The 14,687-nt window shown below is 45.1% G+C and overlaps 1 protein-coding gene across 2 annotated transcripts in view; it reads right to left on the bottom strand.

Annotated features, from left to right (window-relative positions):
• The window catches only part of TRPC4AP (transient receptor potential cation channel subfamily C member 4 associated protein), a 109,784-nt gene that overhangs the window by 47,997 nt on the left and 47,100 nt on the right, over positions 1–14,687 (bottom strand). The window contains exons 2-4 of one of the 2 annotated variants that reach the window (XM_019513015.1): positions 7,984–8,112; positions 6,985–7,101; positions 1,531–1,588 (exon numbers count right to left, since the gene is read on the bottom strand). In XM_019513015.1, coding sequence (XP_019368560.1) covers positions 1,531–1,588; positions 6,985–7,101; positions 7,984–8,112 — 304 coding nt within the window. Of the gene's footprint in view, positions 1–1,530; positions 1,589–6,984; positions 7,102–7,983; positions 8,113–14,687 lie in introns of those variants that run through there. The other variant, XM_019513016.1, reaches the window with a different exon arrangement.

The raw sequence follows: 14,687 nt of genomic DNA, 5'->3' as shown, positions 1-14,687 counted from the left end.
AATGCAGCCCTGTCTTTACCTGCCTCCCACCACCAGGCTGAGCTTCACGGGGCTGGTGGAGCCCATCAGAGCACAGCCCAGTGATGGGAGGCAGGCAGAGCTGGCGCTGAGCTGCGCTCCAACTGGCTCCGCCAACCCCAGGGAGCGCAACCCAGCGGCTGGAGGTGGGGAGAGCCAGGGCTGCGCTCCCCACCAGGCTGAGCCACATGCGGCTGCACGAAGCCACTGGGAGCACACCCCTGGCTCTCCCCTGCCTTCCACAACCTAGCTACTGCTTCAAAACTCAAAACAAAACCCTTCTGTTTCGTTCCGATTTTGCTGTTTTGAGCTTGAAACAAGTCGAAGCAACGTCGAAATGAAACAGCCAAGGAAATTTTGCAAAATTTTTCAAAGGAGCAGCAGCAGAGCCTAGTGTGGAGCAGGCTGCAGGAGACTGCCCAGTGGCCGTGGGAGGGGAGGGTGCTTTCCCCCCACGCTCAGCTGCATTTTGTTTGTCACCACTGCTGCCAGCCTGGGCCCTATGGCAGCTCCAGTCTCGCCTGACAGGCTGAGCAGTAGCAACGGCAGGGCACGAATTGCTGCTGGGGTGGGGGAAAAGCAGCCGCTCCCCCTCCTGCCACTGGCACTCCCTGCAGCAGCCGCTTGGAGCCCATGTGGGGCTGCCTGTGCCCACTCTCTGTTGCTACCACTGCCCCACGGGCAGCAGGGACATGGCGGAGAGATAGGACAGCCCTGCGCGGGCTCTGGGCAGCTGCCTGAGGGAGCACCGGTGGTGGGAGGGGAAGGGGATGCTTTCCCTCCTCCGTGCTGAGCAGCAGCTTGCTACCCCCCCACCTCTACTCAGCCCAGGTGGGCGAGAGCAGGGTGCGCAGGGTCAGGGCTGCTTGTGGTCATCCTCGCCTGTGCCATGGGGCTGGGAGCGAGCGGGCACGTGGCAGCCAGGCAGGAGCAAGGGACATGCACTGGTGCATTGGGGCCAGCACCGGCAGGGTCCAGAGCAGGCAGTAGGAGAGCAGGGTCCCAGCTGAGTCGGGCTCTATGGAGCTGGGCCAATTCCCCTCTCTCCCTGCTGGCTCCATAGCCCCCTGCCAGCCCATGCCCCATGCTCCTGCTGTCCTGCTCTGGGCCCTGCCAGGGCTGGCCCTGAGACACCAGTGTGGGCCCCATGCTCCTGCATGCCTGCTCACTTCCACTCCCCCCACCCCCGCTTTCACCCCCCCTTCTTACTTGAATTTCTTGCTTGGGGCAGGGACGTGCAAACAGCTCCACGGTCCCAGGCCAGAAGCCTCTGCCAGCCGGGGGCTTCTGGCTGGGGCTGGGTGGGCCCTGCTATTGCAGGAGCCTGCCAGGGCTTCCCTTGGGTCCTACTGCCCCTGGCTGCTGTCATCTTTGACAGAGAGCTGGGGCAGATAAATATTAATTTTCTAATATTTTGCTGTACTTTGCCCACCCCTGCTGTAAATTCTTTGGAGAAGGAGACCAAGAAACTGTAAAATCAGGCATACAAGACATTATAAATTATGCACTTACTTTTCTGTTTCTTTTTTTGTGTAATCAGAGTTGGCCTCATAAGAATGTCCACGAGAAGCTGTGAAGATAAGGTAATTAATTGACAGTGGGGTCATCTTAATAGAAATAATCAATACTGCAAATTGTCTTATTGACTTTCAATACCAAACACTAATATCAATCCAAAATGTATTGAAATCCTTCTAGAAGTTGTGACAAATAGTGAGAGTGAACCAGTAGAACCAAAGTCACTTCCAATGGTCTGAAATAAATGTTTAGTTCTTGTTCTGTTTTTGAAAGAAGTCAGGCAACACCCACACAAGCATTAACACACTGCACTTTCCAAAAGCAAAACAGTGGAGACAGCACAGAGTACATCCAACTTGTCAAACAGCATTTTGAAACAAGTACTGTTTTCCATCCCAAGTAAAATATAGTAAAAAAAGCTATATAGTAGATCGCAAGAACACCAAGATTATAATGACAACCCATACTTCAAGTTTCAGCATGATTTCAGACTGCCACAGTTATTTCCCTTATGAACAGAGGTAAACAACTTCCAAAATGTTATATATAAAACAAACAAAACTTAAGCTATCACTAAATAGAAAGTAATGACTACTAAGCTACCTTCTGTTGCTGCTTGCCATCCCCCGTGTTCCTAAAGAAGTGATTCTCAACCAGGGTGACAAAGCACTGTGAGGTACCCAAAGTGTCAGAAAATGAGCACAGATCAAGGCTGCTCCCTACTGGCCGCTGCCCCAACCCCACTACCTGGCCCCTGTGCAAGAAGGTAAGCAATGTAATAAATTCATTTTTGAAATCAGAGCGCTGCTCAAGTCACATAAGTTAAGGAGGGTGCCTCAGGTCAAAGGAGGGATGCTCTGAGCCCAAAATGGTTGAGAACCACTGCCCTACCGTCCTTGCTGCTAGCAGCCATACACCAGAATTTTAAGAAAATATTCTGGAACAGCTAAGCTTTGAAAGCAAATTGCAACAAAAAGAAGGCTGCTGGGCTGGGTAAGGCACAGATGGAAAATAAGATTATTTTCAGTTTAATACCTGGAAAGAGAAAGCAAGAGGTTCTATAGATAGACAAGATCCAAAGAAGCAGAACCTCAGTTGGCTCTGAAGAATATTTATGCCCTGACTAAACCAAATGTAGGTGTTTAGTTGTTTGGAACTAAAAATGAAACTAGCATATCAGGAAATCTCTGGTGTCAAGCTTGGCCCAATAAGTAGACTGCATTTGCCCATCATAAAGGCATGATATTAGTTTTATATTAAGTGACCTCTCACTTCTAAATTTAAAACCTGCTAATCTACAAAGAGTAGGCTAACAGATAACTGCCTACACCTAAATAAGGTAAAGACAGCTTTTGTATTTTCTAAATAATACCAAAACTAAAGTGTCTGACTAGCAGGTGTCTGTCTCAGATGCTGAAATGCAAACAAAAATTCCTAATAAGTCTATTAGATCTACAACAAATTCCAGGTTTAGCTACAGTAACTCTTGGCTGCTCTGAATTTTTAATCTGATTTAAATGAGGAAAAAATGAACAAACGCAGAGCAAGCCACTACAACCATACAGTACTGAAATTTTGATTCAGCTTTAAGAAAGATGAGAGCATTCTGCCTCCTGAGCCCAAGACTGCTGCTCTGATTGATTCACAGCTGATCATCTGTTTTAGCTAAGACCCATTTATTATATTAGCTCAGGATGGCCTTCCTGGCTATTTACAGGTGAGAACCAGCTGCTAGAATGAGTCATTAAGTTCTGTTAAAAGGATATTCATTACAGTTGAGTTAAAAGTTTCAGTCTTGGTTTTAAAAGACAAGTTTAAAACAAGCATTGACCTTGAAATTTAGTAAGTTAAAAACATAGGGCATTTTTACATGTGGTAAAAATACATGGCACTGGGCACTTTAATTAGTGAACCACGTTAATTAGAAGCGCCTGCATGCCATGGGTATCAACATCCTTGCACTGAAAAAATGCCAACAGGGTACTCTACACTAAAGCTCATCGAACATATTATATTTCAAAGAGCCCCACCACCATTTTTTCAGTGCAGAGATGTGCAGCGAGGCTGATATACATGATGTGGAAGGTTGCCAGATGTGTGAGTTCATGCCGAATTATATAAGGACTGAATTAAGCACAGGCTCAGACCTGGATGTTCAATTTAAAACTTTTACTGTTTCACAAAGTCATAAACTAAGGAGGTCTGTTGGTTCACGAGTTTCCCAAATCAAGCCCTTGCTTTCTAACCTGAAGGCTAGGTGCGGCTGCCCGATTCAGTAGTCTCAGAACTGGTCAACAGCTCATTTAAAAGGAGTCCCTTATCTTTTTTTAGACAAAAGATACAAAACTGTCCCCACTCTGTCTGAGTGAGGCATCTAACATAACTTTTCTATTACTTATATATGATAACACGTATACATATGCATTTCTAATTCTTACTTCTATTGGTTACTAGTTAACTCATCTATATTCTACACGCTCTTTATTATAATTGGTTACGCTTCTTATGTTAATTTCTAATAGTTTACTTATAATACTCCCCAGACTTTATCAGCGTGATATATGGTTGTTTTTGTTCTTGCGGTTCAGCCTTGCATTTCCGTATTTTCAAAAAAAACACTGCTTTGCTTGCAATTTTTATCATACTGTCAGCATTCTTATTCAAGGGTCAGATAGCGAAAACCAGAATGTCAATCGCTGACTTCTCAACCTCCTTGAAGCATTCTGGGAGTTTTAGTGCGTTGTTAATTATGCTAGGCCTTGCTTAGCATGAGCACTCTCTCACACCAGAGTACATCAATTTCTGTGCTCCAGCACACTCAATTAATCGAGTCTGTTTCAACTGGCTGGATGTCCAGTGTGTTGGAGCAGGCTCCATGCATGGGTATACGAGCCCATAGGTACTGCATCTCCTACAAAGCCCTGAAAACTATAAGTTTTCTTCCACCTGATCCAATCTCTCCTCTGACCCCAAACTCAAAACATTATTTTCTGCTCCTGTTACCAAATGAAAAACCAAAACAAGCAGTAGGAAAATGGAGAACAGTGAGGCAACCATTTACACATTTATGTGCTGTCAAATGCACATAAATAAGCAAAGCAAACTGAAAGAGGAAAAGAAAACGTTTCCATAATCTTGTCATAGTACTTGGTAGATCAGGAGGTCATAAAGAGTAAAAGAAGATTACCATGACTGCCTTTTTAGCTTGCTCACTTGAAATATCCTCATTTTTTTCAAAAGCACTGAGTACTGGCCAAACTGCTGAAATCAGCATGAGTTGTACCATTGACTTGGAGAAGCAAAGTTAGCTGAACTCCAAACATTATTGAAAATCCCTCTGCTGCTTCATTCCCTGGTGGTAGCAGCAGGTAGCTGTGAAAACATCAGATTTAAAGAAAAAGCCTGGCAGGAAAAAAGAGCAGCTTTCTACCAACATTGCAGTTTGCTTTGCAATTTTTCAGAAAAGAATTTTTGGACAAGCATTAAACATAGATAATTTTTAAAAGTTCTTGTATGAAAAGCCTAAATTCCATAAAAAAAGTTAGAAATACATGAGAAAGCATTTTAAATGCCTCCATTTGAGTAACTGATGATTTTCATGTTCTATTGATTTTATATGATAAGGATCAAAATCAGCACAGCCTATTTTAAGCAAAATAGTATTTTAAAAAAACACACCACATATATTACTAAAGGAAAGAGGCAGTCACCTTAAAACAGCAAAACGGAAAAAAGCAAAAAAAGTCAGGCAAAACGTGAATCAGCTAGTGATTCAGGTTAAGAAAATTACCAACTTCTCAGAAAGGCAAAAGCAACAGCTTAAGTCCTGTTACCGTACAGTTGAGAAATCTTGTATTAGTGAAGTATGCCACAGAATTAGGAAATAAAACTGTCTCAATTTCATTTTAAACAATTACTACTTGGTTTTAAGAGAACCCTCCCTTCTTCCCTCTTGAAACAAAAGACTGGAAGTTAGATGCACAATCTCTTCTAGACATGCAGGTATATTCCTAATAAGGCTGTCAATCACCATTAATGTGGGTGATTAATGCAAGAACCACTGGCACAGCCACATGAGGTATACCGACATATTGGTGCCATATTGGAACACTTTGTCCAGGTGCGCAGCCTGCCTGTGGCCAGGAATACAGCTTGGCAGCATGTAGGTAAGTCTGTGGAAGGGAAGGGGTGGGGTGGCGAGGGAGAGCAGATTGAGGACTCCATGGTGAGGGACAGAGTGGGGCAGGGACAGGGGCTTGGGTACCCTGGGGCTGGGGCAGGTAGTGGAACGGAGCCATGGGAGGCTCGTTCAGGGGTATGGGGGCTTCCTATCACTGCACACACCCCCAAGGGAGGCATGGGGAGCATGTGCCCACCAGATTTGTGCGTGGGGCAGAGGTGGGCTGCCTGCTGAAGGCTTGGGCTCTGCACCCTGCTGCCTCTGTCCTGGGAGTTGCACAACACCATGTTGTGCCTCCCACCGCTGGGCAGGCAGGGAAAGCAGAGCAGCCAGTGCGCAGCTCCCAGGACAGAGGCAGTCAAACCCCAGTTTATTAGGACAGCTATGCATCTGTCTAGCTATTTGCTAGCGTTTGATACTGTAGAAATAAACTTATTAGCAGCATTACTTTCAGTCCGGCAAATCTCGTAACAATTAAAGGTTTGGCTTTGATATTTAAAGTATTTTCCAAGTACAGAAACCCATCTTGTAGTTAAAGAGCAAATGGAATGTGAACTAATGAAATTTCATGTTGACTGAATACATGCCATTGAACTTGTTTGTTCAAATTCCAGTCCCATACCCATGTTTCGACAATGGCATGGTACTCAGGGCACTAAGATTCCTGGACAGAATGCACCTGAGACGTACTGAGTATTACCTGAGTAGCTCACATAAGTTTCTAGCAGAAATTGGGATCCTTAAAAATATTTATACAACTCCTTTCTTTTCAAATTATGCAAGATATGCAAATGCTCAGAAGCTTCTTACTTGAAATAATGATTAACTTGATCTGCTAACTGTTTACCACCACCAAGAATTTGTAGATCACACTGACATATCAGTTAGCAATATAAAGAAAGGTAATGTTGTTAAAGGCACAAGATTTAGAACAGAAACTTACTAAGTCTCTCATACCACATATGTGGATGGGAAGAGTAGGGAGTTTCTTCCTTTTAACCACATATTAGTTTGGAAAAACTCGGTTCATGCAGTTTGGCTAGTAACTAGGCATCTGACTTCATGAAAGATTTCCCACACCATATGATAGCAAAAAAAAGAAAAAAGCTTCCAATTCAAAGCTGTTTGCATTTATAAATCCTCTAAATGTCCAACTGAAACATTCTTGCATCGTTTACTATCAAAGTTCCTCAGAGATTACTATATTATAGCCATATCTAACCCCCACACCCCCCAAAAAAACCAACCAAACAAACAAGAACACTTACATCTACTCCTCCAAACAGATCAAATGTGTATGTGTTTGGGTAAGTGGACTCTTGAGCAGGTTTTCTATCATCTGTGACAAATGCCATGGCCTCCACTGAAAGAAGTGGAGAAATTTCCTGTAAGGAAAAACCCACGTGTTCACTCATAAAACTTTCACACTGTAGCATTTCTGTAACAGCCCTGGATAGTCTGGAGGAGCAAACAATTCCTGTGCAATTATTAGGGGGTGTGTGAAATGGGCCATATTCAATTCGGATTCGGCCCAAATGAGGGGACAGTGATTCGATTAGTTGATTCTGATCACTGTCCTGATCTGATTTGGCTGAATCCAAATCTGAAGATTCGATGCTGATTCAGAGAATCAGCGATTCGGTGATAGATACAGCTTTAAATGTTTTTGATATATACCTCAAGGTACCAGGTGAGGCTCATGAACGCTGAGATGGTGAGACAGATGAAGTGGCTCAGTGACTGGCCATGGGGGGGGACCCCCCCAGGTGCCCCCCCAGACCCAGGAGGCACAGGTCACTGAGCTGGGGGAGGGAAGGCTCCCTGCGCACTTCACGGCGGACCTGGAAGTGGACAGGAAGTGCTTCTGGTCCACTTCCAGGTCCACCACCAAGCGCTCTGGGGACTCCCCCGTGGGACACCCCATCCGCACTGTGGAGGATTCTAATTTGATTCAGAGAGATTAAAGGGTCTCCTGATTTGATTCGGATTCTGAGATTCAGCCACTGAATCAGGCCGAATCTCCACCAAATTGAATCAGAGACCAAAGCTTCACACAGCCCTAGTAATTATGTGCTTTTCAATTTATGCTAGTTCACAGATATCATAAGACCCTCCCTTAATGCCACATAATCAATGCGAACATAAAAGGAATTCCAAGGACTAAAGCCAGAATTGGATCAGATAAAGTTTCTTAATATGCCAAATACAGAGCCTGGTTTTCAATAACAATAGTCGTATTTCAAAATCAGGGGCTGAGAACACATTACCTTAAGGATGTTTTGGCACTGGGAGAAGTCGCTGTTTGGGTGGCTGTTCTCATATAGTTTCTGCAACAGTAGGGGAATTCCATTCCATTTAGCCTGTTTGTCTCTTTCCTTTAACAAGGCCTCTGTGATCTACAAAGAAGGATGAGAGAATATTGGTTTTCTTTTTTTTTTCCCTCTGCCCTTTCCCCAAACTGAATATCACCATTATGCAACTGCACAAACCACCTTCACCACATTTTCAGATTTGGTGAGCTCATTCTGTTTTACCCACTTCACAAAATCCATGATAATTGAATGGGTGGTTTAAGGTTTTAACTTTAATTTTTAACTACATTTTAAGAAAGAAACTCAAGAATCAGTAGAATACTACATGTAATATTAGTTCTCCCCAAATACAGAATAGCAGTACTACAGTCTACCTTTTTTTCCTCTCTGCTCACTTGTGCAGGATTAGCATTTGGCTAATTTTATGCTTAGACCACTGTGGCCAATCTGTTTTTACTGTCAAGACATCTGTGCTTTCTGACTTCTAGGACATTTAATATGTCTTTCCATATTGATATTAGATTGACTATAAAGTCTCAATAGTTCCACTAAATTTCATAGTTTCATAGTTTGTAGGGTTGGAAGGGACCAGAGCAGATCATCAAGTCCGACCCCCTGCCATGGCAGGAACCAGTCCTGGGGTCAAACGCCCCGGGCAAGATGTTCATCTAGCCTCCTCTTAAAGACCCCCAGGGTAGGAGCCAGCACCACTTCGCTTGGAAGTTGGCTCCAGATCCTAGCTGCCCTAACAGTGCAGTAGCACCTCCTGATGTCTAATCTGAATTTACCCTCTGCCAGCTTGTGACCGTTATTTCTAGTCACTCCTGGTAGTGCTTGGGGGAACGGGGACTCCCCCAATGCCTGTTGGTAAAATTTAATTAGTTTGTATTTTCCCTTCCTGCTGACATCAGTAAAGCTCCAAGATGTATGCTGCTCTCAGCATAAACAGTTTCTTGTCTCCTTAACCGAAGAACTACATTGGTCCAAAGTGGAGAGAACATGAGCTAAAATTCTCTCTCTATAAAGGGCTATATATAGTCCGTCTGTCTGCATGTCTGTTTGTTGTTAACGCTTTTGGCCAACTGTGCACGCACTGCTGAGACGGTGGGCAGCGATTGGCTGCGCAGGCCCAAGTTTGAGGTGCTGCTGGGGAAGTTTGTGACAGTGGTGAACACACCCCGGCTACCCAAACAACGGGGTTTCCTCATGCCTCCCTGCCTGAGGGTGAAGGGGGAGGGGTCATGGTGGCAACAGCTGGCAGGGAGGGAGAGGCGGCAGAGGAGGGAGGCTGCATGGCCCCGGCTGGGTGTGGGGTGGGGGGAGGCAAAGGGGAGGGTCATGGTGGCAGCTGTTGTTAGGGCTGGCTGGCAGGGAAGGAAGGAAGGAAGGAAGGGAAGGAAGAGGGGAGAGGAGGGGGGCAGTCATGGTGGAGGTACCCCCCCCCGCCGTGACAACAGCTGGTAGGGAGGGGGAGTTGTAAAGGGAGGGGACGGGGGGAAGACCTGCTGTGAGGAGGAGGTTGGCGGGGGGAAGGAGCCCCCATGCTGGACGAAGAGGTGGCAGTGGCAGAGGGAGTCTTTACAGGGCTGACCCCAAAGGGTGAGCAGGGGACGAGGGGGGGCCATGTAAACTCTCCTTGAAATCCATCATTCTTGACAGGCAATTAGCTAGTTCTAATATAAAAGCCTTAGTCTGTCTGCCTGTTTGTAACGCTTTATTCGCATTCTGATTGGTTATCTGAAACAGCCAATCAGAGTGCTCCAAGAGCATTACAGAGAGGAGGTGGTGACGGCATGGCAATGGAGTGCCGCCATGACGGCAGAGATAGAACAGCCAGAGAAGAGGGTGCTGGCCAAGGGAAACAGAGGGGATGGCAGGGCAAGCTCCCCCCACCCGTCCTGCTCCTGGGAGATGGTTAGCAGCGCTGGGTGGTGAGTGGTAGCGCTCTGTTCCCCCCATACCTCCCCCTTGTCATTACTGATGGGCATTTGGCTAGCATATAAATAAAAAACATAGCAGCAGCAGCAGCAAGGGACCAAGGACAATGATCACTCCCCCACCAGGGCCCCTCAGCCTCTTTACATCTCCTTAGATTTTGTAATATCTCGAATACTATTGAATATTTTGTTCAGTGTAGTATTGGCTCATCATTTGTCAGGACCTACAGTTAGGGGAAGCCAGCAGTAAAGGTTAGGGTTACAATCTTGGAAAAGGCCTTCAATCCAGAATACCTTATTATTTGCTGTTAAAAAGTCCTTTCCATCTATGCAAGCTTTCTTTAGTCTTATCTTAGGTCTGATATCATAAGACTCTCCTCTCCATATGGTATGCCAAAACCTGTCATGTAACAAGAATTATAGAAAAACAGGCTGCTCAAAAATCCGGAACAAAAAATTTCTAATGAAGATGTAAACTTGAACTTGTTGAAGCTCTGTGGCTCTACTGAAGTCAAATGTTTAACAACGGTTAGATGACAGAAATTAATTTCACTGAAGAGTTCAAGGACCACCAGTTTAAAAAGCCTCCCATTCTTGCCTGCAGTTTACCCCTTCCTTAGGGGTAAACTGTTATTAAGGGTCTGAAATCCCATTCTGCTTTCAAATGGTACAAAACACTGTGATTCTTAAAAACAGAAGCTGCTAAATTTGTTAAAATTCAAGTGTTGGAACAACTTGAAACAAAATAGAAAACAAGTTTTAAAATCTCTCCAACAAACTGTGTGTTTGGTGAAACTTAATACACAAGACTTTACAACCAGCATTACTCCTTCATCTTAGTAGTAAATTGAGAATCTAACTCAATACTTACGACTATTTAAAAACACCTATTAGCACCTCTTGAAATCTCTGACCTATACATTCTTCCCTTCAAAAAACAGAAGACAGCAAAGCAAACACACCAACTTATACACAGACCTTAAAAACCTAAAGCCCAAAATCCAGCTTGTTCCCACCTCTCCAGATGCTCAGAGAAAGATAACGTTCACACTGAAGCCTGGTCAGAAGATAAGAAACTCTGTACCAGTAAGGCAACTGTAGAGAAAATTAATTCCAAAGCCTACCAATGGGTCCTTGATTTGTAGACTGGTGTCTTCCAGAGTAGGTGAGCAAGGAAGCACGGGCCTACACTCAAACCAATTGCATTTCTTTGTCTATCTGTATGAATACAGTAATTCTTGAGAAATGCATCTGGTAAATCCAGAAAAGGTTCTTTGGGTAAATCTGATGATATCTTTTATTAGAAAAAAAAATTCTTAGCAAGCTTTTGGGTTTAAAAACCCTTCGTAAGGCTGAGGAAGCATCTGCAGCTTGCGTATGCTCCTCCTGGAGGGAATGAATAGTGAAGAAACCAGAGGCTCATACGTGTGCAAGAAAGCTTTGAGCTTTGAGGTGAAAATGTAAATTGAGAAGTCAGTGGGTTCCAACTAGTTAGTTGGTCTAATAAAAGATATCAGATTTACCCAAAGAACCTTGTCTGCCTAGGTCTTCAGACAAACCTACAACCTACACCCCGTAACATGGAAGATATCAAATTTTGCCATTTGAAAATGGAAACTGTACAACATGAAAAAGAAAAAAGCCAACTCAACAGCAACATATTTGTTAAGCCTATGCAAGAAACACAACATCATTCCCAGAGGACTAAACATCCACAATCCTCTGACTACTACACACCACTCCAAATACGCTTCACAGCTATGCAGGAGAACTTCAGAGAAAAAAAGAAATCATCTTCTTTACATAATTTACTCCAAAAGAGACCAACTCAGGAAGGAAATCAATGCATTATACAACCTAAAAGAGAAAAATCCAGACATCTTCCCTAGTATCATACAACTACCAAATTGCCTGCCAAGAATGATGGGGAGGGGCAAGCAGGGGCGGAGCCCTGCGTCCAGCGGTGCACCACCGTGCCCCCCCTCAATCCGGTTCTGGGCCTGGTATACCCCCCAGGCACTCCAGATCCAGCTCTGCTCCACCTCCTGGCCTGGATCCAGCCCCGCTCCACCCACCACTCCAGGTCCGGCCCCGCTCCACTCCCCTGGCCGGTCCGGGTCTGACACCACTCTATCCTTCCTCTCCGCTGAGCCAGGTCTGGACCTGCTCCACCCCCACTGCCCGTGCCAGGTCATGCTGCGCTCCATACCCCCTCCCCACTGCTCTGGGTTTGGTCCCACTCCACCCCCCTGCCTCGCCGCTCTGGGTCCAGCCCCACTCCACCTGGCCACTGCTCCATGCCTCCCCACCTCTCCGGGTCTGGCCCCACTCCCCCCTGGCCTCTCCAGGTCCAGCTCTGCTCTACCCCTTTCCCCATCGCTCTGGGTCTGGCCCTGCTCCACCCCCCCCAACCGCTCCAGGTCTGGTCCCGCTTTACCCCTCCTCCCCGCGTCCGCCTGGCCCATGTCCACCTCCCTCCTTCCCTGCCCACCTCCTCCCCCTTCCTGCCAGCTGTTCTGGGGGAGCGTCGGAGCCAGGTGGTGGTGGGGCACCACCACCATGATTCCCCACCCATCCTCAGGCAAGAAGGCATGGGGAAGCCCCACTGCTTGGGAGGCTGGGGCATCTTTGCCACAAACTTCCTCAGCAGTAGCTCAAACATAGGCCCGTGCAGCCAGGGCCATGCAGGCAATCGCTGCCCACCCTCTCAGCGGTGCATGTGCAGTTACCCAAAAGTGTTACGGACAGATGCACACACAGACACATAAACAGACAGACTATGCCTTTTATTATATTAGAATGGATACAATGAAACTACAAAACATTTTCTACAACATCCGTTTAACATAAAAAGAAAAAATGGAACAAATTACTCCAGGAACAACTTTCCCAACCATAAAACAACCATCAGAGAAACAACACCAACACCTTACAACATTCAAACCTCAGACTTGATGAAAATGAAAGCAGCAACCAACCCTCAAATATCAATCTTTCCACGTACACACCTACCAAAACTCAAAAATCTGTCCTTTCTAAAGGCCTAAATTTCTGTCCAGAAAAATACCCATATACAATACTTCAATGTGGAGAACTAGAAGAATTCTTCCAACACCTCCGCCTCAAGGAATATTTCCACAACCAAAATGAATCCACTTTCAATGACGACAAATCCTCTGATAACATTGAGGAAAAGATCAACCCCCAAAAAACCCCATCAGATTGGACACCTCACAGTGGATGAAATTCTAACCTTGACTGCTATATTGACTGCTTCAGGCAAAGAATGAACAATGAAATAATCAACAACACATGCCACCATAACAACCTCTCCCTATCAGAGAGAAAGACCACAGAATCTCTAAGATCTAACAACCAAAATGTAACAAAACCAGCATATAAAGGAGGAGCCATAGTCATTCTTAACCATGAAGACTACATAAAAGAAGGCAACAGACAACTCTCTGACACCACCTACTACCAAGAACTACAGGAAGATCCTACTTCCCTTTTTACCTCGACACTCAAAGATACCATCAAATCATTTCCATCAGAAATGCAAGAAAAACTACAGACCTTGATCCCCCCACTACCTAATCCAGGGACTTTTTACATGCTCCCTAAAATCCACAAACAAGGGAACCCTGGCAGACCTATCATATGCAACCATGGAATCCTAACTGAGGAAATATCAGGTTTCAGTGAATCACTCCTAAAACTGCTTGTCACACAAAGAGCGAGTTTTTTCCAAGACACTATAGACTTTCTACAAAAACTTAAAAAACATAGACCACCTTCCCAGCAACACCTTCTTAGCCACTATGGATGTGACTAGCTTATATACCAACATCCCACACCAGGATGGCATCCAAGCAAGCCTTACATACCTACAAGAGTAAGATATCAACTCAGAGTACAGACCCAAAGATATTACTGACCTTATACACTTCATCCTGACACACAACAATTTCATTTTTAATAACACTTCTTCCAGACCATGGGCACAGCTATGGACACCAAAATGGCCCTGCAGTATGCCAACCTTTTTATGAGTCACCTGGAAGAAGAATTCTTCAAGGGCTGCACCATCAAACCCTTGCTATACTTAAGATATATCAATGACATCATCATTTGGACTGAAAACCTGCATTCTGTGATTGAGTTCCATCAGAAATTCAACAATCATCACCCCTCCATCCAACTATCTCTTGAACACTCCAGCACCAACAGCTCCTTTTTAGACATGATGATCAGCATCCAGAATGGTAAAATACAGACCATGTCATACAAGAAACCCACCGACCAACATACATAGCTGCACAGAACCATCAATCAGCCTAAACACACCAAGAAACCTATGATATACAGCCAAGCCCTCAGATACCACTGAATGTGCTCTGAAAACACCTGGGATTGCCACCTCACAAATCTTAAAAAGGTTTTCACTCAACAAGGATGCTTCTCCAGAGAGATTGATCGGACGTTTGAAAGAGTTATCTGGATACCACACGAAAAATTGCTGCAATACAGAAGGAGAACCCCCACAAACCGCACACCGCTGGTTATGGTATATCACCCCTCCCTCGAACCTACACAGAAAATCCTCAAACAATTGCAACCCATACTAGAAGAAGACCCAATTCTTAAAGAGATCTTCTCAGAACCACCCATCCTAGCCTTCAAACAAGCACTAAACCTCACTAACCTCATCACCAGAAGCCA

This window comes from Gavialis gangeticus, unplaced genomic scaffold (genome assembly GCF_001723915.1).
Source record: "Gavialis gangeticus isolate Ggan-Ray unplaced genomic scaffold, GavGan_comp1, whole genome shotgun sequence".
In the NCBI taxonomy this organism is placed as follows: Eukaryota; Metazoa; Chordata; order Crocodylia; family Gavialidae; genus Gavialis; species Gavialis gangeticus.
The sequence above is the reverse complement of the archived record's forward strand: the minus strand, read 5'-3'. Positions and strand labels throughout refer to the sequence as shown.